The sequence below is a fragment of the Gobio gobio genome (genome assembly GCF_949357685.1).
Source record: "Gobio gobio genome assembly, chromosome: 13".
Taxonomy (NCBI): domain Eukaryota; kingdom Metazoa; phylum Chordata; class Actinopteri; order Cypriniformes; family Gobionidae; genus Gobio; species Gobio gobio.
In genome coordinates, this window is record NC_137106.1 from 405,212 (window position 1) to 431,330 (window position 26,119).

The window sequence follows — 26,119 nt, forward strand, 5'->3', positions numbered from 1 at the left end:
AGGGTGTAAAGCTTTAGACTGAAGGCTAGTACCGTCAGTGTGCACTTTATGCTGCTTGCTTATTATGGGATGATTTTAGACTCAAAATGATGAATAAATGCACTCACACTTAAGCCGCGTTTCCACCGAAATTACCCGGAACTATTTGTACCAGGAACTTTTTTCCCAGGAACTTTTTCTCCCCCAGACCTGCTACAATCTGCGTTTCCACCGCGGTCTAAAGTACCGGGGAGATTAGGCAAATTAGTCCGGTGACGTGGGAATGCGCGCGGCTGCTTCTCCCAGTCACCGACGGACATGAATCACTTTTGCGCGATACTGTCTGCAACAATAACAAGTGTAGGAGATGCAAGCAGCGCTGCTTTTGCTGATTATGTACACACATTACCAACACTGCTTATTTAAACGTGCACTTTCACCTGGTTTGACCATTTTAATGCAAAATGGGATGATGGGCAATCCAAAATCTGAATGTGTTGTAATAGCTCAATTCCAAAACAAAACATTTTCTATAAAAGGATAATGAGGTTTCAGTCATGACAGATGTGTGAAAAGTTAATTGAATGAAAACAATAGACTGAATTAAGCAGTTGAAAGATTAGGTACTAGACTGCAAGTATTTTATTTTTTATCACAATAACATCTCTTAACATTCACACAAAAAAAAAAAATCACATGACTAGTATTACAATATGCTTCATTAAATGCATAATTTTAGAGACTTCTTCCTCAAATTTGAAATGAAGCAGGACCACACTTATGGCTTCACTTAAGTTGTGGTTATAAGTTATTATACTACATTCACATAGTTATACATTTAAAAATATAATATTTGGGTTTTCTAGATATGTTTATGTGCATATTCAGAAAGACTTGCGAGCAGCAGCCCTTTTATTTGCTTCCTACACTATATGAATACAATTAGAATGTGGTTATATAGTTAGAATGTGGAAATTAAAGACACAGTGACATTTTACACATTTTACTTTATTTTAGACAGATTAGTTCTTACAAAATTAAAATAAAAGTGTGCAAAGACAAATAAATTACTAGAACAATAAAATGAAAATATAAAATGTGAAAACAACAATATAAAAAAAAAAGTGTATTTTTCAGTAACCTTTCCAAGAGCTGTGCCAACATGTACAATATATAAAGTACAAGTGTGGTAGAGCAAATGCTTCAGTCAAGCGGCTGGTCATTGTGGCTACTTCTTGAACAACTGGACAAACTGTCCAAGAACAGACAGAAACCCGGTCTGAAAGTCCCTCTGCTTTCTTCCGCTTCTGACTGGTAGAATGCCAGCTTTATAACGTACTGGTGACCGCGGGGGAAAACACGCTGGTCTCCGTTGCCTGCGATTCATCAGGGCCACTCGTTATGTCTGGAAAAGCACGTTGAAAAAAGTTACTGCAACGTGTTTAAACACTGCAACGAGTTTAATAGATGATACCAAGATGATATATTTACCTTCAACCCACTCGGATTCCTGGATGGTTTCCAACAACGCACTAGCCGAGTCTTTCGTTACCGCTGCCCTAGAAAAGGACGGTCTGTGTCCCAGCAACGCGTCCAGGCGGTCATACCACTTGTTGATACGCCGGTCGGAACCGCTCCGGTTGTTATGATCCTTTAATTTCTTGTAATCTTGTCTTAATTTCTTCAATTTCTCTCTGCACTGTTTTCCAGTGTGACTGGAACCGAGTCGATATCTTCAGTTATACCTTTTCATTACGGGTCGCCGTTTCCAGTTCCCGCTGGATGTCCTCCTCCGCATATATGCTCAATAAAGCCTGAACCTCGTCGTCGGTCCATCGGTCGAATTTATTGTTGAACTCCATTGTTGCAAAAAAAATATTTACTAAACGCAAAACCCACAGAACTCACCTCGCAAAAGACTTGTAAATATGGCGGTGGAAAAAAAAAATAGCTGCGAGAGCTCAACCAATCAGCATGTTCAGCGCCCAAGTCCCACCCCCGAAAGTTCGCGAACCTTTCAAAAGTCCCACCTCGCAAGCAGGGCCGTTTGGAGGGGGAAATATTTACCCGGAACTTCATTTAGACCCTGGTTCCTGCGGTCGAAACACACCGAGTTCCCCCCCAAAGTTCCTGGTTCCGGGGTAAAGTTCCTGCGGTGGAAACGCGGCTTTACATTTATGCATTTAGCAGACGCTTTTATCCAAAGCGACTTACAACTCAGGAGTACAGGAAGCGATTGGTCATGAAGAGTCGAGTATGCGCAACAAGTGCCTGAAATACTGAGAGCGTGTACAAGAGTGTAGGAGAGATGTGTTGATGATGTGTGTGTGAGTGCTGGTAGGAGTGTAGGAGAGATGTGTTGATGATGTGTGTGAGCGCTGGTAGGAGTGTAGGAGAGATGTGTTGATGATGTGTGTGTGTGTGAGTGCTGGTAGGAGTGTAGGAGAGATGTGTTGATGATGTGTGTGAGCGCTGGTAGGAGTGTAGGAGAGATGTGTTGATGATGTGTGTGAGCGCTGGTAGGAGTGTAGGAGAGATGTGTTGATGATGTGTGTGAGTGCTGGTAGGAGTGTAGGAGAGATGTGTTGATGATGTGTGTGAGTGCTGGTAGGAGTGTAGGAGAGATGTGTTGATGATGTGTGTGAGTGCTGGTAGGAGTGTAGGAGAGATGTGTTGATGATGTGTGTGTGAGTGCTGGTAGGAGTGTAGGAGAGATGTGTTGATGATGTGTGTGTGAGCGCTGGTAGGAGTGTAGGAGAGATGTGTTGATGATGTGTGTGAGTGCTGGTAGGAGTGTAGGAGAGATGTGTTGATGATGTGTGTGAGTGCTGGTAGGAGTGTAGGAGAGATGTGTTGATGATGTGTGTGAGTGCTGGTAGGAGTGTAGGAGAGATGTGTTGATGATGTGTGTGTGAGTGCTGGTAGGAGTGTAGGAGAGATGTGTTGATAATGTGTGTGAGTGCTGGTAGGAGTGTAGGAGAGATGTGTTGATGATGTGTGTGTGAGTGCTGGTAGGAGTGTAGGAGAGATGTGTTGATGATGTGTGTGTGAGTGCTGGTAGGAGTGTAGGAGAGATGTGTTGATAATGTGTGTGTGTGTGAGTGCTGGTAGGAGTGTAGGAGAGATGTGATGATGTGTGTGTGAGTGCTGGTAGGAGTGTAGGAGAGATGTGATGATGTGTGTGTGAGTGCTGGTAGGAGTGTAGGAGAGATGTGTTGATGATGTGTGTGTGAGTGCTGGTAGGAGTGTAGGAGAGATGTGTTGATAATGTGTGTGTGTGTGAGTGCTGGTAGGAGTGTAGGAGAGATGTGTTGATGATGTGTGTGAGCGCTGGTAGGAGTGTAGGAGAGATGTGTTGATGATGTGTGTGAGTGCTGGTAGGAGTGTAGGAGAGATGTGTTGATGATGTGTGTGTGTGTGAGTGCTGGTAGGAGTGTAGGAGAGATGTGTTGATGATGTGTGTGAGCGCTGGTAGGAGTGTAGGAGAGATGTGTTGATGATGTGTGTGTGAGTGCTGGTAGGAGTGTAGGAGAGATGTGTTGATGATGTGTGTGTGTGTGAGTGCTGGTAGGAGTGTAGGAGAGATGTGTTGATGATGTGTGTGAGCGCTGGTAGGAGTGTAGGAGAGATGTGTTGATGATGTGTGTGAGTGCTGGTAGGAGTGTAGGAGAGATGTGTTGATGATGTGTGTGTGTGTGAGTGCTGGTAGGAGTGTAGGAGAGATGTGTTGATGATGTGTGTGTGTGTGAGTGCTGGTAGGAGTGTAGGAGAGATGTGTTGATGATGTGTGTGTGAGTGCTGGTAGGAGTGTAGGAGAGATGTGTTGATGATGTGTGTGTGAGTGCTGGTAGGAGTGTAGGAGAGATGTGTTGATAATGTGTGTGTGTGTGAGTGCTGGTAGGAGTGTAGGAGAGATGTGTTGATGATGTGTGTGAGCGCTGGTAGGAGTGTAGGAGAGATGTGTTGATGATGTGTGTGTGAGTGCTGGTAGGAGTGTAGGAGAGATGTGTTGATAATGTGTGTGTGTGTGAGTGCTGGTAGGAGTGTAGGAGAGATGTGTTGATGATGTGTGTGAGCGCTGGTAGGAGTGTAGGAGAGATGTGTTGATGATGTGTGTGAGTGCTGGTAGGAGTGTAGGAGAGATGTGTTGATGATGTGTGTGTGTGTGAGTGCTGGTAGGAGTGTAGGAGAGATGTGTTGATGATGTGTGTGAGCGCTGGTAGGAGTGTAGGAGAGATGTGTTGATGATGTGTGTGAGTGCTGGTAGGAGTGTAGGAGAGATGTGTTGATGATGTGTGTGTGTGTGAGTGCTGGTAGGAGTGTAGGAGAGATGTGTTGATGATGTGTGTGTGTGTGAGTGCTGGTAGGAGTGTAGGAGAGATGTGTTGATGATGTGTGTGAGTGCTGGTAGGAGTGTAGGAGAGATGTGTTGATGATGTGTGTGAGTGCTGGTAGGAGTGTAGGAGAGATGTGTTGATGATGTGTGTGTGAGTGCTGGTAGGAGTGTAGGAGAGATGTGTTGATGATGTGTGTGTGTGTGAGTGCTGGTAGGAGTGTAGGAGAGATGTGTTGATGATGTGTGTGTGTGTGAGTGCTGGTAGGAGTGTAGGAGAGATGTGATGATGTGTGTGTGAGTGCTGGTAGGAGTGTAGGAGAGATGTGTTGATAATGTGTGTGAGTGCTGGTAGGAGTGTAGGAGAGATGTGTTGATGATGTGTGTGTGTGCTGGTAGGAGTGTAGGAGAGATGTGTTGATGATGTGTGTGAGTGCTGGTAGGAGTGTAGGAGAGATGTGTTGATAATGTGTGTGAGTGCTGGTAGGAGTGTAGGAGAGATGTGTTGATGATGTGTGTGAGTGCTGGTAGGAGTGTAGGAGAGATGTGTTGATGATGTGTGTGTGTGTGAGTGCTGGTAGGAGTGTAGGAGAGATGTGTTGATGATGTGTGTGAGTGCTGGTAGGAGTGTAGGAGAGATGTGTTGATGATGTGTGTGAGTGCTGGTAGGAGTGTAGGAGAGATGTGTTGATGATGTGTGTGAGTGCTGGTAGGAGTGTAGGAGAGATGTGTTGATGATGTGTGTGAGTGCTGGTAGGAGTGTAGGAGAGATGTGTTGATGATGTGTGTGAGTGCTGGTAGGAGTGTAGGAGAGATGTGTTGATGTGTGTGTGAGTGCTGGTAGGAGTGTAGGAGAGATGTGTTGATAATGTGTGAGTGCTGGTAGGAGTGTAGGAGAGATGTGTTGATGATGTGTGTGTGAGTGCTGGTAGGAGTGTAGGAGAGATGTGTTGATGATGTGTGTGTGTGCTGGTAGGAGTGTAGGAGAGATGTGTTGATGTGTGTGTGAGTGCTGGTAGGAGTGTAGGAGAGATGTGTTGATAATGTGTGAGTGCTGGTAGGAGTGTAGGAGAGATGTGTTGATGATGTGTGTGAGTGCTGGTAGGAGTGTAGGAGAGATGTGTTGATGATGTGTGAGTGCTGGTAGGAGTGTAGGAGAGATGTGTTGATAATGTGTGTGTGTGTGTGTGAGTGCTGGTAGGAGTGTAGGAGAGATGTGTTGATGATGTGTGTGTGTGTGTGAGTGCTGGTAGGAGTGTAGGAGAGATGTGTTGATGATGTGTGAGTGCTGGTAGGAGTGTAGGAGAGATGTGTTGATAATGTGTGTGTGTGTGTGAGTGCTGGTAGGAGTGTAGGAGAGATGTGTTGATGATGTGTGTGTGAGTGCTGGTAGGAGTGTAGGAGAGATGTGTTGATGATGTGTGTGTGAGTGCTGGTAGGAGTGTAGGAGAGATGTGTTGATGATGTGTGTGTGTGTGAGTGCTGGTAGGAGTGTAGGAGAGATGTGTTGATGATGTGTGTGTGTGTGAGTGCTGGTAGTGCTGGTAGGAGTGTAGGAGAGATGTGTTGATGATGTGTGTGTGAGTGCTGGTAGGAGTGTAGGAGAGATGTGTTGATGATGTGTGTGTGAGTGCTGGTAGGAGTGTAGGAGAGATGTGTTGATGATGTGTGTGAGTGCTGGTAGGAGTGTAGGAGAGATGTGTTGATGATGTGTGTGAGTGCTGGTAGGAGTGAAGGAGAGATGTGTTGATGATGTGTGTGAGTGCTGGTAGGAGTGAAGGAGAGATGTGTTGATGATGTGTGTGAGTGCTGGTAGGAGTGAAGGAGAGATGTGTTGATGATGTGTGTGAGTGCTGGTAGGAGTGTAGGAGAGATGTGTTGATGATGTGTGTGAGTGCTGGTAGGAGTGAAGGAGAGATGTGTTGATGATGTGTGTGAGTGCTGGTAGGAGTGTAGGAGAGATGTGTTGATGATGTGTGTGTGAGTGCTGGTAGGAGTGTAGGAGAGATGTGTTGATGATGTGTGTGAGCGCTGGTAGGAGTGTAGGAGAGATGTGTTGATGATGTGTGTGAGTGCTGGTAGGAGTGTAGGAGAGATGTGTTGATAATGTGTGTGTGAGTGCTGGTAGGAGTGTAGGAGAGATGTGTTGATGATGTGTGTGTGAGTGCTGGTAGGAGTGTAGGAGAGATGTGATGATGATGTGTGTGAGTGCTGGTAGGAGTGTAGGAGAAATGTGTTGATGATGTGTGTGAGCGCTGGTAGGAGTGTAGGAGAGATGTGATGATGTGTGTGTGAGCGCTGGTAGGAGTGAAGGAGAGATGTGTTGTTGATGATGTGTGTGTGAGTGCTGGTAGGAGTGTAGGAGAGATGTGTTGATGATGTGTGTGAGTGCTGGTAGGAGTGTAGGAGAGATGTGTTGATGATGTGTGTGTGAGTGCTGGTAGGAGTGTAGGAGAGATGTGTTGATGATGTGTGTGTGAGTGCTGGTAGGAGTGTAGGAGAGATGTGTTGATGATGTGTGTGAGCGCTGGTAGGAGTGTAGGAGAGATGTGTTGATGATGTGTGTGTGAGTGCTGGTAGGAGTGTAGGAGAGATGTGTTGATGATGTGTGTGTGAGTGCTGGTAGGAGTGTAGGAGAGATGTGTTGATGATGTGTGTGTGTGCTGGTAGGAGTGCAGGAGAGATGTGTTGATGATGTGTGTGTGTGCTGGTAGGAGTGTAGGAGAGATGTGTTGATGATGTGTGTGAGCGCTGGTAGGAGTGTAGGAGAGATGTGTTGATGATGTGTGTGTGAGTGCTGGTAGGAGTGTAGGAGAGATGTGTTGATGATGTGTGTGTGAGTGCTGGTAGGAGTGTAGGAGAGATGTGTTGATGATGTGTGTGTGTGCTGGTAGGAGTGCAGGAGAGATGTGTTGATGATGTGTGTGAGTGCTGGTAGGAGTGTAGGAGAGATGTGTTGATGATGTGTGTGAGTGCTGGTAGGAGTGTAGGAGAGATGTGTTGATGATGTGTGTGAGTGCTGGTAGGAGTGTAGGAGAGATGTGTTGATGATGTGTGTGTGAGTGCTGGTAGGAGTGTAGGAGAGATGTGTTGATGATGTGTGTGTGTGCTGGTAGGAGTGCAGGAGAGATGTGTTGATGATGTGTGTGTGTGCTGGTAGGAGTGTAGGAGAGATGTGTTGATGATGTGTGTGTGTGCTGGTAGGAGTGCAGGAGAGATGTGTTGATGATGTGTGTGTGAGTGCTGGTAGGAGTGCAGGAGAGATGTGTTGATGATGTGTGTGAGTGCTGGTAGGAGTGTAGGAGAGATGTGTTGATGATGTGTGTGAGTGCTGGTAGGAGTGTAGGAGAGATGTGTTGATGATGTGTGTGAGTGCTGGTAGGAGTGTAGGAGAGATGTGTTGATGATGTGTGTGTGAGTGCTGGTAGGAGTGTAGGAGAGATGTGTTGATGATGTGTGTGTGTGCTGGTAGGAGTGCAGGAGAGATGTGTTGATGATGTGTGTGTGTGCTGGTAGGAGTGTAGGAGAGATGTGTTGATGATGTGTGTGTGTGCTGGTAGGAGTGCAGGAGAGATGTGTTGATGATGTGTGTGTGAGTGCTGGTAGGAGAGATGTGTTGATGATGTGTGTGAGCGCTGGTAGGAGTGTAGGAGAGATGTGTTGATGATGTGTGTGTGAGTGCTGGTAGGAGTGTAGGAGAGATGTGTTGATGATGTGTGTGAGTGCTGGTAGGAGTGTAGGAGAGATGTGTTGATGATGTGTGAGTGCTGGTAGGAGTGTAGGAGAGATGTGTTGATGATGTGTGTGAGCGCTGGTAGGAGTGTAGGAGAGATGTGTTGATGATGTGTGAGTGCTGGTAGGAGTGTAGGAGAGATGTGTTGATGATGTGTGTGAGTGCTGGTAGGAGTGTAGGAGAGATGTGTTGATGATGTGTGAGTGCTGGTAGGAGTGTAGGAGAGATGTGTTGATGATGTGTGTGAGCGCTGGTAGGAGTGTAGGAGAGATGTGTTGATGATGTGTGTGTGAGCGCTGGTAGGAGTGTAGGAGAGATGTGTTGATGATGTGTGTGAGCGCTGGTAGGAGTGTAGGAGAGATGTGTTGATGATGTGTGTGTGAGTGCTGGTAGGAGTGTAGGAGAGATGTGTTGATAATGTGTGTGTGTGTGAGTGCTGGTAGGAGTGTAGGAGAGATGTGTTGATGATGTGTGTGAGCGCTGGTAGGAGTGTAGGAGAGATGTGTTGATGATGTGTGTGTGAGTGCTGGTAGGAGTGTAGGAGAGATGTGTTGATAATGTGTGTGTGTGTGAGTGCTGGTAGGAGTGTAGGAGAGATGTGTTGATGATGTGTGTGAGCGCTGGTAGGAGTGTAGGAGAGATGTGTTGATGATGTGTGTGAGTGCTGGTAGGAGTGTAGGAGAGATGTGTTGATGATGTGTGTGTGTGTGAGTGCTGGTAGGAGTGTAGGAGAGATGTGTTGATGATGTGTGTGAGCGCTGGTAGGAGTGTAGGAGAGATGTGTTGATGATGTGTGTGAGTGCTGGTAGGAGTGTAGGAGAGATGTGTTGATGATGTGTGTGTGTGTGAGTGCTGGTAGGAGTGTAGGAGAGATGTGTTGATGATGTGTGTGTGTGTGAGTGCTGGTAGGAGTGTAGGAGAGATGTGTTGATGATGTGTGTGAGTGCTGGTAGGAGTGTAGGAGAGATGTGTTGATGATGTGTGTGAGTGCTGGTAGGAGTGTAGGAGAGATGTGTTGATGATGTGTGTGTGAGTGCTGGTAGGAGTGTAGGAGAGATGTGTTGATGATGTGTGTGTGTGTGAGTGCTGGTAGGAGTGTAGGAGAGATGTGTTGATGATGTGTGTGTGTGTGAGTGCTGGTAGGAGTGTAGGAGAGATGTGATGATGTGTGTGTGAGTGCTGGTAGGAGTGTAGGAGAGATGTGTTGATAATGTGTGTGAGTGCTGGTAGGAGTGTAGGAGAGATGTGTTGATGATGTGTGTGTGTGCTGGTAGGAGTGTAGGAGAGATGTGTTGATGATGTGTGTGAGTGCTGGTAGGAGTGTAGGAGAGATGTGTTGATAATGTGTGTGAGTGCTGGTAGGAGTGTAGGAGAGATGTGTTGATGATGTGTGTGAGTGCTGGTAGGAGTGTAGGAGAGATGTGTTGATGATGTGTGTGTGTGTGAGTGCTGGTAGGAGTGTAGGAGAGATGTGTTGATGATGTGTGTGAGTGCTGGTAGGAGTGTAGGAGAGATGTGTTGATGATGTGTGTGAGTGCTGGTAGGAGTGTAGGAGAGATGTGTTGATGATGTGTGTGAGTGCTGGTAGGAGTGTAGGAGAGATGTGTTGATGATGTGTGTGAGTGCTGGTAGGAGTGTAGGAGAGATGTGTTGATGATGTGTGTGAGTGCTGGTAGGAGTGTAGGAGAGATGTGTTGATGTGTGTGTGAGTGCTGGTAGGAGTGTAGGAGAGATGTGTTGATAATGTGTGAGTGCTGGTAGGAGTGTAGGAGAGATGTGTTGATGATGTGTGTGTGAGTGCTGGTAGGAGTGTAGGAGAGATGTGTTGATGATGTGTGTGTGTGCTGGTAGGAGTGTAGGAGAGATGTGTTGATGTGTGTGTGAGTGCTGGTAGGAGTGTAGGAGAGATGTGTTGATGATGTGTGTGTGAGCGCTGGTAGGAGTGTAGGAGAGATGTGTTGATGATGTGTGTGTGAGCGCTGGTAGGAGTGTAGGAGAGATGTGTTGATGATGTGTGTGAGTGCTGGTAGGAGTGTAGGAGAGATGTGTTGATAATGTGTGAGTGCTGGTAGGAGTGTAGGAGAGATGTGTTGATGATGTGTGTGAGTGCTGGTAGGAGTGTAGGAGAGATGTGTTGATGATGTGTGAGTGCTGGTAGGAGTGTAGGAGAGATGTGTTGATAATGTGTGTGTGTGTGTGTGAGTGCTGGTAGGAGTGTAGGAGAGATGTGTTGATGATGTGTGTGTGTGTGTGAGTGCTGGTAGGAGTGTAGGAGAGATGTGTTGATGATGTGTGAGTGCTGGTAGGAGTGTAGGAGAGATGTGTTGATAATGTGTGTGTGTGTGTGAGTGCTGGTAGGAGTGTAGGAGAGATGTGTTGATGATGTGTGTGTGAGTGCTGGTAGGAGTGTAGGAGAGATGTGTTGATGATGTGTGTGTGAGTGCTGGTAGGAGTGTAGGAGAGATGTGTTGATGATGTGTGTGTGTGTGAGTGCTGGTAGGAGTGTAGGAGAGATGTGTTGATGATGTGTGTGTGTGTGAGTGCTGGTAGTGCTGGTAGGAGTGTAGGAGAGATGTGTTGATGATGTGTGTGTGAGTGCTGGTAGGAGTGTAGGAGAGATGTGTTGATGATGTGTGTGTGAGTGCTGGTAGGAGTGTAGGAGAGATGTGTTGATGATGTGTGTGAGTGCTGGTAGGAGTGTAGGAGAGATGTGTTGATGATGTGTGTGAGTGCTGGTAGGAGTGAAGGAGAGATGTGTTGATGATGTGTGTGAGTGCTGGTAGGAGTGAAGGAGAGATGTGTTGATGATGTGTGTGAGTGCTGGTAGGAGTGAAGGAGAGATGTGTTGATGATGTGTGTGAGTGCTGGTAGGAGTGTAGGAGAGATGTGTTGATGATGTGTGTGAGTGCTGGTAGGAGTGAAGGAGAGATGTGTTGATGATGTGTGTGAGTGCTGGTAGGAGTGTAGGAGAGATGTGTTGATGATGTGTGTGTGAGTGCTGGTAGGAGTGTAGGAGAGATGTGTTGATGATGTGTGTGAGCGCTGGTAGGAGTGTAGGAGAGATGTGTTGATGATGTGTGTGAGTGCTGGTAGGAGTGTAGGAGAGATGTGTTGATAATGTGTGTGTGAGTGCTGGTAGGAGTGTAGGAGAGATGTGTTGATGATGTGTGTGTGAGTGCTGGTAGGAGTGTAGGAGAGATGTGATGATGATGTGTGTGAGTGCTGGTAGGAGTGTAGGAGAAATGTGTTGATGATGTGTGTGAGCGCTGGTAGGAGTGTAGGAGAGATGTGATGATGTGTGTGTGAGCGCTGGTAGGAGTGAAGGAGAGATGTGTTGTTGATGATGTGTGTGTGAGTGCTGGTAGGAGTGTAGGAGAGATGTGTTGATGATGTGTGTGAGTGCTGGTAGGAGTGTAGGAGAGATGTGTTGATGATGTGTGTGTGAGTGCTGGTAGGAGTGTAGGAGAGATGTGTTGATGATGTGTGTGTGAGTGCTGGTAGGAGTGTAGGAGAGATGTGTTGATGATGTGTGTGAGCGCTGGTAGGAGTGTAGGAGAGATGTGTTGATGATGTGTGTGTGAGTGCTGGTAGGAGTGTAGGAGAGATGTGTTGATGATGTGTGTGTGAGTGCTGGTAGGAGTGTAGGAGAGATGTGTTGATGATGTGTGTGTGTGCTGGTAGGAGTGCAGGAGAGATGTGTTGATGATGTGTGTGTGTGCTGGTAGGAGTGTAGGAGAGATGTGTTGATGATGTGTGTGAGCGCTGGTAGGAGTGTAGGAGAGATGTGTTGATGATGTGTGTGTGAGTGCTGGTAGGAGTGTAGGAGAGATGTGTTGATGATGTGTGTGTGAGTGCTGGTAGGAGTGTAGGAGAGATGTGTTGATGATGTGTGTGTGTGCTGGTAGGAGTGCAGGAGAGATGTGTTGATGATGTGTGTGAGTGCTGGTAGGAGTGTAGGAGAGATGTGTTGATGATGTGTGTGAGTGCTGGTAGGAGTGTAGGAGAGATGTGTTGATGATGTGTGTGAGTGCTGGTAGGAGTGTAGGAGAGATGTGTTGATGATGTGTGTGTGAGTGCTGGTAGGAGTGTAGGAGAGATGTGTTGATGATGTGTGTGTGTGCTGGTAGGAGTGCAGGAGAGATGTGTTGATGATGTGTGTGTGTGCTGGTAGGAGTGTAGGAGAGATGTGTTGATGATGTGTGTGTGTGCTGGTAGGAGTGCAGGAGAGATGTGTTGATGATGTGTGTGTGAGTGCTGGTAGGAGTGCAGGAGAGATGTGTTGATGATGTGTGTGAGTGCTGGTAGGAGTGTAGGAGAGATGTGTTGATGATGTGTGTGAGTGCTGGTAGGAGTGTAGGAGAGATGTGTTGATGATGTGTGTGAGTGCTGGTAGGAGTGTAGGAGAGATGTGTTGATGATGTGTGTGTGAGTGCTGGTAGGAGTGTAGGAGAGATGTGTTGATGATGTGTGTGTGTGCTGGTAGGAGTGCAGGAGAGATGTGTTGATGATGTGTGTGTGTGCTGGTAGGAGTGTAGGAGAGATGTGTTGATGATGTGTGTGTGTGCTGGTAGGAGTGCAGGAGAGATGTGTTGATGATGTGTGTGTGAGTGCTGGTAGGAGAGATGTGTTGATGATGTGTGTGAGCGCTGGTAGGAGTGTAGGAGAGATGTGTTGATGATGTGTGTGTGAGTGCTGGTAGGAGTGTAGGAGAGATGTGTTGATGATGTGTGTGAGTGCTGGTAGGAGTGTAGGAGAGATGTGTTGATGATGTGTGTGTGAGCGCTGGTAGGAGTGTAGGAGAGATGTGTTGATGATGTGTGTGAGTGCTGGTAGGAGTGTAGGAGAGATGTGTTGATGATGTGTGTGTGAGTGCTGGTAGGAGTGTAGGAGAGATGTGTTGATGATGTGTGTGAGTGCTGGTAGGAGTGTAGGAGAGATGTGTTGATGATGTGTGAGTGCTGGTAGGAGTGTAGGAGAGATGTGTTGATGATGTGTGTGAGCGCTGGTAGGAGTGTAGGAGAGATGTGTTGATGATGTGTGAGTGCTGGTAGGAGTGTAGGAGAGATGTGTTGATGATGTGTGTGAGTGCTGGTAGGAGTGTAGGAGAGATGTGTTGATGATGTGTGAGTGCTGGTAGGAGTGTAGGAGAGATGTGTTGATGATGTGTGTGAGCGCTGGTAGGAGTGTAGGAGAGATGTGTTGATGATGTGTGTGTGAGCGCTGGTAGGAGTGTAGGAGAGATGTGTTGATGATGTGTGTGAGCGCTGGTAGGAGTGTAGGAGAGATGTGTTGATGATGTGTGTGTGAGCGCTGGTAGGAGTGTAGGAGAGATGTGTTGATGATGTGTGTGTGAGCGCTGGTAGGAGTGTAGGAGAGATGTGTTGATGATGTGTGTGTGAGCGCTGGTAGGAGTGTAGGAGAGATGTGTTGATGATGTGTGTGAGTGCTGGTAGGAGTGTAGGAGAGATGTGTTGATGATGTGTGTGTGAGCGCTGGTAGGAGTGTAGGAGAGATGTGTTGATGATGTGTGTGAGTGCTGGTAGGAGTGTAGGAGAGATGTGTTGATGATGTGTGTGAGTGCTGGTAGGAGTGTAGGAGAGATGTGTTGATGATGTGTGTGAGTGCTGGTAGGAGTGTAGGAGAGATGTGTTGATGATGTGTGTGTGAGCGCTGGTAGGAGTGTAGGAGAGATGTGTTGATGATGTGTGTGTGAGTGCTGGTAGGAGTGTTGGAGAGATGTGTTGATGATGTGTGTGAGCGCTGGTAGGAGTGTAGGAGAGATGTGTTGATGATGTGTGTGAGTGCTGGTAGGAGTGTAGGAGAGATGTGTTGATGATGTGTGTGAGCGCTGGTAGGAGTGTAGGAGAGATGTGTTGATGATGTGTGTGTGAGTGCTGGTAGGAGTGTAGGAGAGATGTGTTGATGATGTGTGTGAGCGCTGGTAGGAGTGTAGGAGAGATGTGTTGATGATGTGTGTGAGCGCTGGTAGGAGTGTAGGAGAGATGTGTTGATGATGTGTGTGTGAGTGCTGGTAGGAGTGTAGGAGAGATGTGTTGATGATGTGTGTGTGAGTGCTGGTAGGAGTGTAGGAGAGATGTGTTGATGATGTGTGTGAGCGCTGGTAGGAGTGTAGGAGAGATGTGTTGATGATGTGTGTGTGAGTGCTGGTAGGAGTGTAGGAGAGATGTGTTGATGATGTGTGTGTGTGCTGGTAGGAGTGTAGGAGAGATGTGTTGATGATGTGTGTGAGTGCTGGTAGGAGTGTAGGAGAGATGTGTTGATGATGTGTGTGAGTGCTGGTAGGAGTGTAGGAGAGATGTGTTGATGATGTGTGTGTGTGCTGGTAGGAGTGTAGGAGAGATGTGTTGATGATGTGTGTGTGTGCTGGTAGGAGTGTAGGAGAGATGTGTTGATGATGTGTGTGTGTGCTGGTAGGAGTGCAGGAGAGATGTGTTGATGATGTGTGTGTGAGTGCTGGTAGGAGTGTAGGAGAGATGTGTTGATGATGTGTGTGAGCGCTGGTAGGAGTGTAGGAGAGATGTGTTGATGATGTGTGTGTGAGTGCTGGTAGGAGTGTAGGAGAGATGTGTTGATAATGTGTGTGTGTGTGAGTGCTGGTAGGAGTGTAGGAGAGATGTGTTGATGATGTGTGTGAGTGCTGGTAGGAGTGTAGGAGAGATGTGTTGATGATGTGTGTGAGTGCTGGTAGGAGTGTAGGAGAGATGTGTTGATGATGTGTGTGTGAGCGCTGGTAGGAGTGTAGGAGAGATGTGTTGATGATGTGTGTGAGTGCTGGTAGGAGTGTAGGAGAGATGTGTTGATGATGTGTGTGAGTGCTGGTAGGAGTGTAGGAGAGATGTGTTGATGATGTGTGTGAGTGCTGGTAGGAGTGTAGGAGAGATGTGTTGATGATGTGTGTGTGAGTGCTGGTAGGAGTGTAGGAGAGATGTGTTGATGATGTGTGTGAGTGCTGGTAGGAGTGTAGGAGAGATGTGTTGATGATGTGTGTGTGTGCTGGTAGGAGTGTAGTAGAGATGTGTTGATGATGTGTGTGAGCGCTGGTAGGAGTGTAGGAGAGATGTGTTGATGATGTGTGTGTGAGTGCTGGTAGGAGTGCAGGAGAGATGTGTTGATGATGTGTGTGAGTGCTGGTAGGAGTGTAGGAGAGATGTGTTGATGATGTGTGTGAGCGCTGGTAGGAGTGTAGGAGAGATGTGTGTGAGCGCTGGTAGGAGTGTAGGAGAGATGTGTTGATGATGTGTGTGTGAGCGCTGGTAGGAGTGTAGGAGAGATGTGTTGATGATGTGTGTGAGTGCTGGTAGGAGTGAAGGAGAGATGTGTTGATGATGTGTGTGAGTGCTGGTAGGAGTGTAGGAGAGATGTGTTGATGATGTGTGTGTGTGTGTGTGCTGGTAGGAGTGTAGGAGAGATGTGTTGATGATGTGTGTGTGTGTGAGTGCTGGTAGGAGTGTAGGAGAGATGTGTTGATGATGTGTGTGAGTGCTGGTAGGAGTGTAGGAGAGATGTGTTGATGATGTGTGAGTGCTGGTAGGAGTGTAGGAGAGATGTGTTGATGATGTGTGTGAGCGCTGGTAGGAGTGTAGGAGAGATGGCTTGAAGGAGGTGTGAGGGAATGGGATTGAGAGGACAGGTGGTAGGATGGCTGGAGAGGAGAAGTTTAGAAACTTCTGTCTCAGTGAGTGTAGAAAATGAGGAGAGAGGATGTTGTAGATGTGGCTGATCTAAAATCCACAGTGCGCATGGGTGAGAACTGATTGCTGAAAGTTTTTGTTTTGTTTGTGAAGAATTGGGCAAAATCGTCTGGAGATAGGGAGGTGGTGGGGGAGGACAGAGGAGAGAGTTAAATGTTCTGAAAAGTGTGCGTGAGTTTGAGGTGCTGTTGATCTTGTTTTGGAAATAAGAAGATTTAGCTGCATGTACTTCTTCATCTGAGAAGGATGAGAGCAGGGACTGATACTTACCTAGATCAGGGTGGTTAGATTTTCGCCATTTCCTCTCTGCTGCCCTGAGTATCGTCCGGTGTTCACGAATAACATCAGATAACCAAGGGTTTAGATGGAGTAGCTCGTGCTGGCCTAAAAGAAAGAGGGCAAATTTATCCATGAACTTGATCAATGTTGCAGACGTGTTTTACTCTCCACAAACAAATGCCTTTAACTTGTGTGTGCAAAATACAGAATTACATGTGCAGAGATTTGTACAAATAGAGACACAGTTGTGAATACAAAACTTAGATTGTCAGTCAGAATGTGTGTGTGCAATGAGTGAGATGTGTGTTTGTGGATCCGGTGATGCGCATTCATTCATTGACTCGTCTGTGAGTCGATCCTTTGATTAATTTGGATTTTGAGACTTTGATTTCGCTGGTTTGACCTAGAGTTTAGATTCTCTGCCCGAGCCCGAACTTGACCAGAACTGACCCGCGGGCCGAGATATCCCGCACTATCCTTGGGCCGGGCCCTTGATCGTTTGTGTTTTTTTAATCATTACTTTATTAGCCTAATTGGCTGGGCAGAAAGCTATGCCATAATCAGAAGTAATATATATTTTTACCAAAGTAATACTACAACTAAGAAACAAATGTGTACAGAGTTGCACACGTCAGGATTAGAAATGTGTGTTAAACTCTCAGCACACACAGTGATGAAGCGCAGCATTGAGAAACGCTCCAGTCATGAACTGCTCGCGTTAACACTGCACATCGCTGAACTAGCCTATTTCTTTTCTTAACTAGAAGTTAAAGAAAGTAGACATTTCAAGCTTTCTACACACATTCATACAAAACAAAACTTAATATTAAACAAAATATAATAACCACCAAAATCATTTCTGACCCACTCGCATCTTTGCACTTTTCATAATCAGATGAAATTTAAAACAAGCATTGTTCTCACACACACACACACACACACACACACACACACACACACACACACACACACACACACACACACACACACACACACACACACACAGCTGTCTAAGAAAAGCTGCTGCCACTAGATGGCAGTATTCTGCCAAAACAGACATCAGACTATTATTATTATTTTGTAAAATGAAATTGCTACAAATGCTGTGGAATGAGCTGAAGTTGTTTATCTTTTACACAAAAATATAAACATATTCCATCACACCCACCTCTGTAAATAACATTTACTTTGAATATTGTCCTTGAATCATGTTTTTTATTGCAGAAGCCAATGATAACATCAGCATAGGAAAAAATAAACAATAGAGATGCAAATGAAGTAAACCGCTGTGATTCTTATATCAGGACGCTGTCACTTTAAGAACTGCACAGATCCAACACACACACACACGATTTCTGAGAGATGTGTATGTGAACCGTGTGTGTTTGACATTTTAAAAGGTGTAGTCCTGACGCCTGTGTGCTCTCTTCCCTCCAGGTGTCCAAAACGGCTCCGACGGGAGAATATCTGACCACTGGCAGCTTCATGATCAGAGGTCAGTGTGGAGGTCAGAGGTCAGGTCAGTCTCATCATCAGCAGGACATCACTAAACCTGTTGTGCGGCTTCTCCACAGGGAAGAAGAACTTCCTGCCTCCATCATATCTGATCATGGGCTTCGGGTTTCTGTTCAAGGTACTGGCGCTGACATCACATCTGAGAGTGACCAGTGGTCATGTGATCATAACCCGGACTCTTCTTCTGTGACTGCAGGTGGATGATGAGAGCGTTTTCAGGCATCGTGGAGAAAGGAAGATGAAGACCCTGGATGAGGAAGAGGAGGACGTGGCGTCCAGCACCGCTGACCTTCTGGAGGAAGGAGACGAGCTCTTAGGTGTCACTCATGAACGCCGTCATGCCTTACTCTCAAGCCCGCCTTCAGGTGTTCACACGCGTGTGTTGTGTCTCAGGGGAAGACAGCGGGAGCGAGGGTGAGGAGGAGGAGTCCAGCCGGACAGCAGCTGAGGAGGAAGAGCAGAGCGCAGACATCAGAGAAGAGGAGGAAGAGCAGAGCGCAGAGATCAGAGAAGAGGAGGAAGAGCAGAGCGCAGAGATCAGAGAAGAGGAGGAAGAGCAGAGCGCAGAGATCAGCTTTCCTGACACTAGCATCTCACTGTCACACCTGCAGCCCGTCAGGTGACCGCGGGAGTTTATCTGTGTTTGACCGCGTGTGCTTGGGCGATTGGCTTGAGTCCGTCTGTTTCTCTCTCCGCAGGACTCTTCAGAACGACGCCTTCAAGCAGGACGATCTGCATCAGGTGCGTGACCAACACATCACATGACACCACTCCAGTTAAACACTTGGCTAAAGCTGGTCTGTCCCGCAGGTGAACGCAGAGGCTCATGGGAGAAAGCACCTGACGGCCAAACAGCGCAGGTGAGACCGCACACACACGGCCAGAGGTGTAGAGCCCTGCACGGGCCTCAAATCTAGGCCCTAGCCCGGCCCTAACCCTCCAATCTAAGCCTTAGCCCGGCCCTAACCTTCCAATCTAAGCCTTAGCCCGGCCCTAACCCTCCAATCTAGGCCCTAGCCCGACCCTAACCCTCCAATCTAGGCCCTAGCCCGACCCTAACCCTCCAATCTAGGCCCTAGCCTGACCCTAACTCTCAAATCTAGGCCCTAGCCCGGCCCTAACCCTCCAATCTAAGCCTTAGCCCGGCCCTAACCTTCCAATCTAAGCCCTAGCCCGACCCTAAGCCTCCAATCTAGGCCCTAGCCCGGCCTTAACCCTCCAATCTAGGCCCTAGCCCGGCCCTAACCCTCCAATCTAGGCCCTAGCCCGACCCTAACCCTCCAATCTAGGCCCTAGCCCGGCCCTAACCCTCCAATCTAGGCCCTAGCCCGACCCTAACTCTCCAATCTAGGCCCTAGCCCGACCCTAACCCTCCAATCTAGGCCCTAGCCCGGCCCTAACCCTCCAATCTAGGCCCTAGCCCGACCCTAACCCTCCAATCTAGGCCCTAGCCTGACCCTAACTCTCAAATCTAGGCCCTAGCCCGGCCCTAACCCTCCAATCTAAGCCTTAGCCCGGCCCTAACCCTCCAATCTAAGCCTTAGCCGGCCCTAGCCCTCCAATCTAAGCCTTAGCCCGGCCCTAACCCTCCAATCTAGGCCCTAGCCCGACCCTAACCCTCCAATCTAGGCCCTAGCCCGGCCCTAACCCTCCAATCTAGGCCCTAGCCCGACCCTAACTCTCAAAACTAGGCCCTAGCCCGGCCCTATCCCTCCAATCTAGGCCCTAGCCCGACCCTAACCCTCCAATCTAGGCCCTAGCCCGGCCCTAACCCTCCAATCTAGGCCCTAGCCCGACCCTAACTCTCCAATCTAGGCCCTAGCCCGACCCTAACCCTCCAATCTAGGCCCTAGCCCGGCCCTAACCCTCAAATCTAGGCCCTAGCCCGACCCTAACCCTCCAATCTAGGCCCTAGCCCGGCCCTAACCCTCCAATCTAGGCCCTAGCCCGACCCTAACTCTCAAAACTAGGCCCTAGCCCGGCCCTATCCCTCCAATCTAGGCCCTAGCCCGACCCTAACCCTCCAATCTAGGCCCTAGCCCGGCCCTAACCCTCCAATCTAGGCCCTAGCCCGACCCTAACTCTCCAATCTAGGCCCTAGCCCGACCCTAACCCTCCAATCTAGGCCCTAGACCGGCCCTAACCCTCCAATCTAGGCCCTAGCCCGACCCTAACTCTCAAAACTAGGCCCTAGCCCGACCCTAACCCTCAAAACTAGGCCCTAGCCCGACCCTAACCCTCAAAACTAGGCCCTAGTCCGACCCTAACCCTCCAATCTAGGCCCTAGCCCGACCCTAACCCTCCAATCTAGGCCCTAGCCCGGCCCTAACCCTCCAATCTAGGCCCTAGCCCGGCCCTAACCCTCCAATCTAGGCCCTAGCCCGACCCTAACTCTCCAATCTAGGCCCTAGCCCGACCCTAACCCTCCAATCTAGGCCCTAGCCCGGCCCTAACCCTCCAATCTAGGCCCTAGCCCGGCCCTAACCCGGCCCTAACCCTCCAATCTAGGCCCTAGCCCGGCCCTAACCCTCCAATCTAGGCCCTAGCCCGGCCCTAACCCTCCAATCTAGGCCCTAGCCCGGCCCTAACCCTCCAATCTAGGCCCTAGCCCGGCCCTAACCCTCCAATCTAGGCCCTAGCCCGACCCTAACCCTCCAATCTAGGCCCTAGTCCGACCCTAACCCTCCAATCTAGGCCCTAGCCCGACCCTAACCTTCCAATCTAGGCCCTAGCCCGGCCCTAACCCTCCAATCTAGGCCCTAGCCCGACCCTGGCCCGAGACACTGAGGCCCTAGCCCGACCCCAACCCTCCAATCTAGGCCCTAGCCCGACCCTAAGCCTCCAATCTAGGCCCTAGCCCGACCCTAACCCTCCAATCTAGGCCCTAGCCCGACCCTAACCGGCCCTAACCCTCCAATCTAGGCCCTAGCCCGACCCTAACCCTCCAATCTAGGCCTTAGCCCGGCCCTAACCCTCCAAGGCCCTAGCCCGGCCCTAACCCTCCAATCTAGGCCCTAGCCCGGCCCTAACCCTCCAATCTAGGCCCTAGCCCGACCCTAACCCTCCAATCTGGGCCCTAGCCCGGCCCTAACCCTCCAATCTAGGCCCTAGCCCGACCCTAACCCTCCAATCTAGGCCCTAGCCCGACCCTAACCTTCCAATCTAGGCCCTAGCCCGGCCCTAACCCTCCAATCTAGGCCCTAGCCCGACCCTGGCCCTCCAATCTAGGCCCTAGCCCGACCCTAACCCTCCAATCTAGGCCCTAGCCCGGCCCTAACCCTCCAATCTAGGCCCTAGCCCGGCCCTAACCCTCCAATCTAGGCCCTAGCCCGACTCTGGCCCGAGACACTGAGGCCCTAGCCCGACCCTAACCCTCCAATCTAGGCCCTAGCCCGGCCCTAACCCTCCAATCTAGGCCCTAGCCCGGCCCTAACCCTCCAATCTAGACCCTAGCCCGACCCTGGCCCGAGACACTGAGGCCCTAGCCCGACCCTAACCCTCCAATCTAGGCCCTAGCCCGGCCCTAACCCTCCAATCTAGGCCCTAGCCCGGCCCTAACCCTCCAATCTAGACCCTAGCCCGACCCTGGCCCGAGACACTGAGGCCCTAGCCCGACCCTAACCTTCCAATCTAGGCCCTAGCCCGGCCCTAACCCTCCAATCTAGGCCCTAGCCCGACCCTAACCCTCCAATCTAGGCCCTAGCCCGGCCCTGGCCCGAGACACTGAGGCCCTAGCCCGACCCTAACCCTCCAATCTAGGCCCTAGCCCGGCCCTAACCTTCCAATCTAGGCCCTAGCCCGGCCCTAACCCTCCAATCTAGGCCCTAGCCCGGCCCTGGCCCGAGACACTGAGGCCCTAGACCGACCCTAACCTTCCAATCTAGGCCCTAGCCCGGCCCTAACCCTCCAATCTAGGCCCTAGCCCGACCCTAACCCTCCAATCTAGGCCCTAGCCCGGCCCTGGCCCGAGACACTGAGGCCCTAGCCCGACCCTAACCCTCCAATCTAGGCCCTAGCCCGACCCTAACCCTCCAATCTAGGCCCTAGCCCGACCCTGGCCCGAGACACTGAGGCCCTAGCCCGGCCCTAACCCTCCAATCTAGGCCCTAGCCCGACCCTAACCCTCCAATCTAGGCCCTAGCCCGGCCCTAACCTTCCAATCTAGGCCCTAGCCCGGCCCTAACCCTCCAATCTAGGCCCTAGCCCGGCCCTAACCCTCCAATCTAGGCCCTAGCCCGGCCCTGGCCCGAGACACTGAGGCCCTAGCCCCAGCTCATCAAAATGATCAGCCGAGTCCGACTGGAGCCCGTGTTTTTTTTTATTTATCCTATCACACATTAGTTGCAGCCATTAAAATAGTTCAGTTTTGTTTTTAATGTCAAAGTAGTTATATTTCGTTTAGTTTCTTTTGTTAATTTAGAAAAAAGTTTGAAGCATTTTTTTGTTTGTTAAATTAAAGTTTTTGCATTTTAAAGTGAGTTAACCCAACCACTGTAAAAAAAAAAAATCTGGCCTCCAATTGAACATTTTCTAGTGACCGATCACATCTACATTTTTTAGTTGGCCATATTGAATTTCTGTGAATTAAATTGCGTCAATTCACAGAAATTAAATTTGGCCAACTGAAAAACTAGAAAATGTTCAATTGACCTATCGGTAAGCCCCGCCCCCCTTAGTTACTGTTGCTAACTCGGACAAACAAACGGAGTTGCTATATCTTACAGTGACAGCTGTCAGTGTGAAAACCTTATCCCGAGATGTGTTTGGACACAGAATGTAGCGTATATCCCGTCTGAATGATGGCCAAACTTAACTGATGGTTTATCAAGTTTATGTCATTTTTCACTCCAAAAAATCATCGTAAGAGCAGAACAAACAAAGCATAAGAAGTGCGCATTAACGTCTCATTCACAAACTCTCTCTCTCCGTTGCATTAGCATTAACAAACACAGCAAATTACACAATAAACACTCACACAACTAACAGTAAACACACATATACAGAGCTTATGCCTTTTCAGGGGTGCAGTTAAAGGGTTAGTTCACCCAAAAATGAAAATTATGTCATTAATTACTCACCCTCATGTCGTTGGACACCCGTAAGACCTCCGTTCATATTCGGAACACAAATGAAGATATTTTAGTTGAAAGCTGATGGCTGAGAAAGGCTTCACACAGGCCTCCATTGGCATTCAGTACATTGACACTTCCAAGATCCATGAAAGGCACTTAAAACGTCGTTACAAAGTCTATCTCACCACAGTGACTCTACAATAATCATACAATGCGACGACAATAGTTTTTGTGCGCAAAAAAAAATCAAAAGAACACCTTTATCCAGCTTGTTATTGCCTTCCGCGTGTGTCTCCACGACGCATGCGCGAGAATATGACGTAGCGCCGGGGCTCGGGATTCCATGAAATGCACACTCTAACCCCATTTTGAGCACTACGCCGAGACCTAAAGCACGATCAGTGTAGAATTCAACAGCTGAGACACGCGCGTCTTCCTCTGCTCGTAAACAAATCTCTTCTGGGTCATGTGTCCGAACGCCGGATCTGCGTCATATTCTCGCGCATGCGTCGTGGAGACACACACGGAAGTCGAGAACAAGTTGGATAAAGGTGTTATTTTGATTTTTTTTTGCGCACAAAAACTATTGTCGTCGCATTGTATGATTATTGTAGAGTCACTGTGGTGAGATGGACTTTGTAACGACGTTTTAAGTGCCTTTCATGGATCTTGGAAGTGTCAATGTACTGAATGCCAATGGAGGCCTGTGTGAAGCCTTTCTCAGCCATCAGCTTTCAACTAAAATATCTTCATTTGTGTTCCGAATATGAACGGAGGTCTTACGGGTGTCCAACGACATGAGGGTGAGTAATTAATGACAGAATTTTCATTTTTGGGTGAACTAACCCTTTAATAACTGGTAAACTTTGCAAAACAACTCCGATAAACTGCGCGCAAGCTCTTCCTTACGTTACCCGTAGACTATAATACCCATCAAAATAAGAGTCCTCCTTATAAGACAGATAATGCAGACCTTTAAACATATTAATTATTAATCTAAAATTAAATTAATTTATATATAACCAGTTTAATATGGAGAGGCACTGAAATGTAGACCTTCGTGTTTTTCGTGACCTACATGACGTGAGAACAGTTAGTTATTTCGGTTTGTATGTTAGCAGGGACTTTAATCGTAACTTAACGAGAGTTTGACAAACAGAAACTCCTCTCGATCGCTGGAGTCAGTGTTACAGTTCCTCAGGCACGACGTTTAGCATTTCTGTAGCATAAACACCATTAAACCGATGAGAGCTTCGGATTCTCCAGTGTTTCTCTATGGCGCTGAAACCAAAAGATGTCCGAGTTCTGGTCCCAGCGCAACTGATACTCAACTGCTATTGGCTCATCTGCGTTAGAGGGGAGGGGCTTACGATAGGTCAATTGGAGACCAGATTTTTTTTTTACAGTGACACTTTAGCCTCTGAAATCAACACTTGACTTGTCTTGCTTACAAAATCAATATAAAACACTTAAAGCATGGTTTAAACGTTTAGCCTCTATCACCACCATCACAGTAAAAAGCCATTTTTGACAAGATGAGGCAGCAGATCGCAACGAAACGGGCTACACAATCTAAACTAATAAAAAAAACTAAAAAACATGCAGGTTGTCTTGCCTCACACCTCTCTGCGAAATGAATATAAATCTGATCTTCAATTCCCGTGAATGCACATTTAACGGAGTTCACATCAACGATATGATCATTTTATTCATCAGCTCATTTCAACATCAGAGACGGCATTATGAGAACGAGCGACCTGAGCACTGGAAGAGCCTTTAGTCTCGTTAGTTTGAATGAAGATGGTTGTGTTTTTGAGCATCTCAGACTCCGCTTATTTTCACTTGTGGCCGTTTGTGTGTTGGCTTGCTTTCCTCATTTGCGGATGTGTGTTGCATATGCCGTCCTCTAAACACTCATGGACTCTCGATATCATGGTCTCATGTTGTGTCCACCAGTGCAACACATCTCATTGGTTCTTGTAATTATTGAATGTCTAAAATATAAAATGAGGGAAAAGCCTAAAAAGGCCCGAAGTCCAAAGCCCGGCCCTAGGGGTGTAAAGAAGTGGGTCAGAAATGCAGGGCTGTCCAGAGGGCGATCACCTGACCCGGCTGACTGAAGCCTGTGCTGTCCTCAGGGACATGAAGAAGAAGCCGAGGCCGGAGGACGGGGACGAGCCGGAGGAGCAGGACACCAGAGAGCCGGAGACGCCCAGCGCCACGGAGCCCAAGGGCGGAGCAGCCAATCCACCGCTGAAGAGAGGACAGAAGGTCACGACACGACTCTTGGCCAATCACAGCCACAGGTGATGAGGTCAGGTGACTGATGTGTGTCTCTCTCTCCCTCAGAACAAACTGAAGAAGATGAAGGACAAGTACAAAGACCAGGATGAAGAGGACCGGGAGATGATGATGAAGCTGTTGGGGGTCAGTGTGATCTCTCTCTCACACACACACACACACACACACACACACACACACACACACACACACACACACACACACAGTGCTTCAGAACGGCTCAATCCATCAATAACACACACTGATGACAGGTCATGTTCATGAACTAATGCTGAGGAACAATCACATATTTACTCTACATGTTTTATATGGTCATATGATTTCGACGGTTGGAACAACGCATATTTATCTCCTCATCTGAACTGCAATAGTGAGGCATTTCAAAATAAGAGTTCTAGTCCAGCTCGTTTATAATTAAAGTCATGCATTATTTATACGTTTAACCAAAAACTGTGATTAATTTAATTCCCGTTTAATTCACAGTCAGGAGGAAAGACTAAGAACAGTATTTGACACGTTATTTCAGGGCTCCAGAGTGCGACTAAATGGTCGCATTTTGCGGCTAAAATTTGAGAGTGTGCGACTGAATTTTACATCCAGTTGCACATGTGCGACCAGTAAATTTGCCTGCTGTCGGCACTGGAGAAATTAAGAAAATACACTTACTAATTATAATTGATAGACGTTATGACTGGCAAATTCTATCTTTGCCAGCCGTTTCTATATGAGATAATATTAAACCATTTGTCCGTGATGCATTTTTGCCATTCGCAATCCAGAAGAGAGAGAACACACACCACAGTCTTTTGCCTTTAAGGACAATAAAGTTTAACTAACTAACTAACAGTCAGCTTTAATGAGTGAGGATGGCCAAGAGAACTACACAACAGTTTAGTCTGCTTACTTTATGTGCTGTGATATTAATCTAATTTTATTTTCGATTTTGGCTTCCAAGAATTATAAAAAGATGATATGAGGTAAAACTCTTCCTGTAGCCGTGTCCGTCGAGCTCATCTTTCCCTTCACAGCTGCTGTCATTTCTCCCTAAACCTAAACTAAACGTCAGATTCAGTGATTGTTGTAAACTGCAGTCTCTACTGTTGCTAAACTGCGGGATGTGTTTGATAATGAAGAGATATTAAATGCACAATAATCCGCGCAAGAGACGCTGTTTCCAACTTCAAGGCGGCTTATG

General features: G+C 48.0%; 1 protein-coding gene across 2 annotated transcripts in view; it reads left to right on the forward strand.

Annotated features, from left to right (window-relative positions):
- Window positions 1–26,119, forward strand: part of nemf (nuclear export mediator factor) — a 39,747-nt gene that overhangs the window by 7,400 nt on the left and 6,228 nt on the right. For both annotated transcript variants that reach the window (XM_079832967.1, XM_079832968.1), the window contains exons 9-16: window positions 17,474–17,531; window positions 17,611–17,669; window positions 17,748–17,868; window positions 17,945–18,170; window positions 18,250–18,292; window positions 18,362–18,411; window positions 24,762–24,894; window positions 24,973–25,050. In XM_079832967.1, coding sequence (XP_079689093.1) covers window positions 17,474–17,531; window positions 17,611–17,669; window positions 17,748–17,868; window positions 17,945–18,170; window positions 18,250–18,292; window positions 18,362–18,411; window positions 24,762–24,894; window positions 24,973–25,050 — 768 coding nt within the window. The remainder of the gene's footprint in view (window positions 1–17,473; window positions 17,532–17,610; window positions 17,670–17,747; window positions 17,869–17,944; window positions 18,171–18,249; window positions 18,293–18,361; window positions 18,412–24,761; window positions 24,895–24,972; window positions 25,051–26,119) is intronic.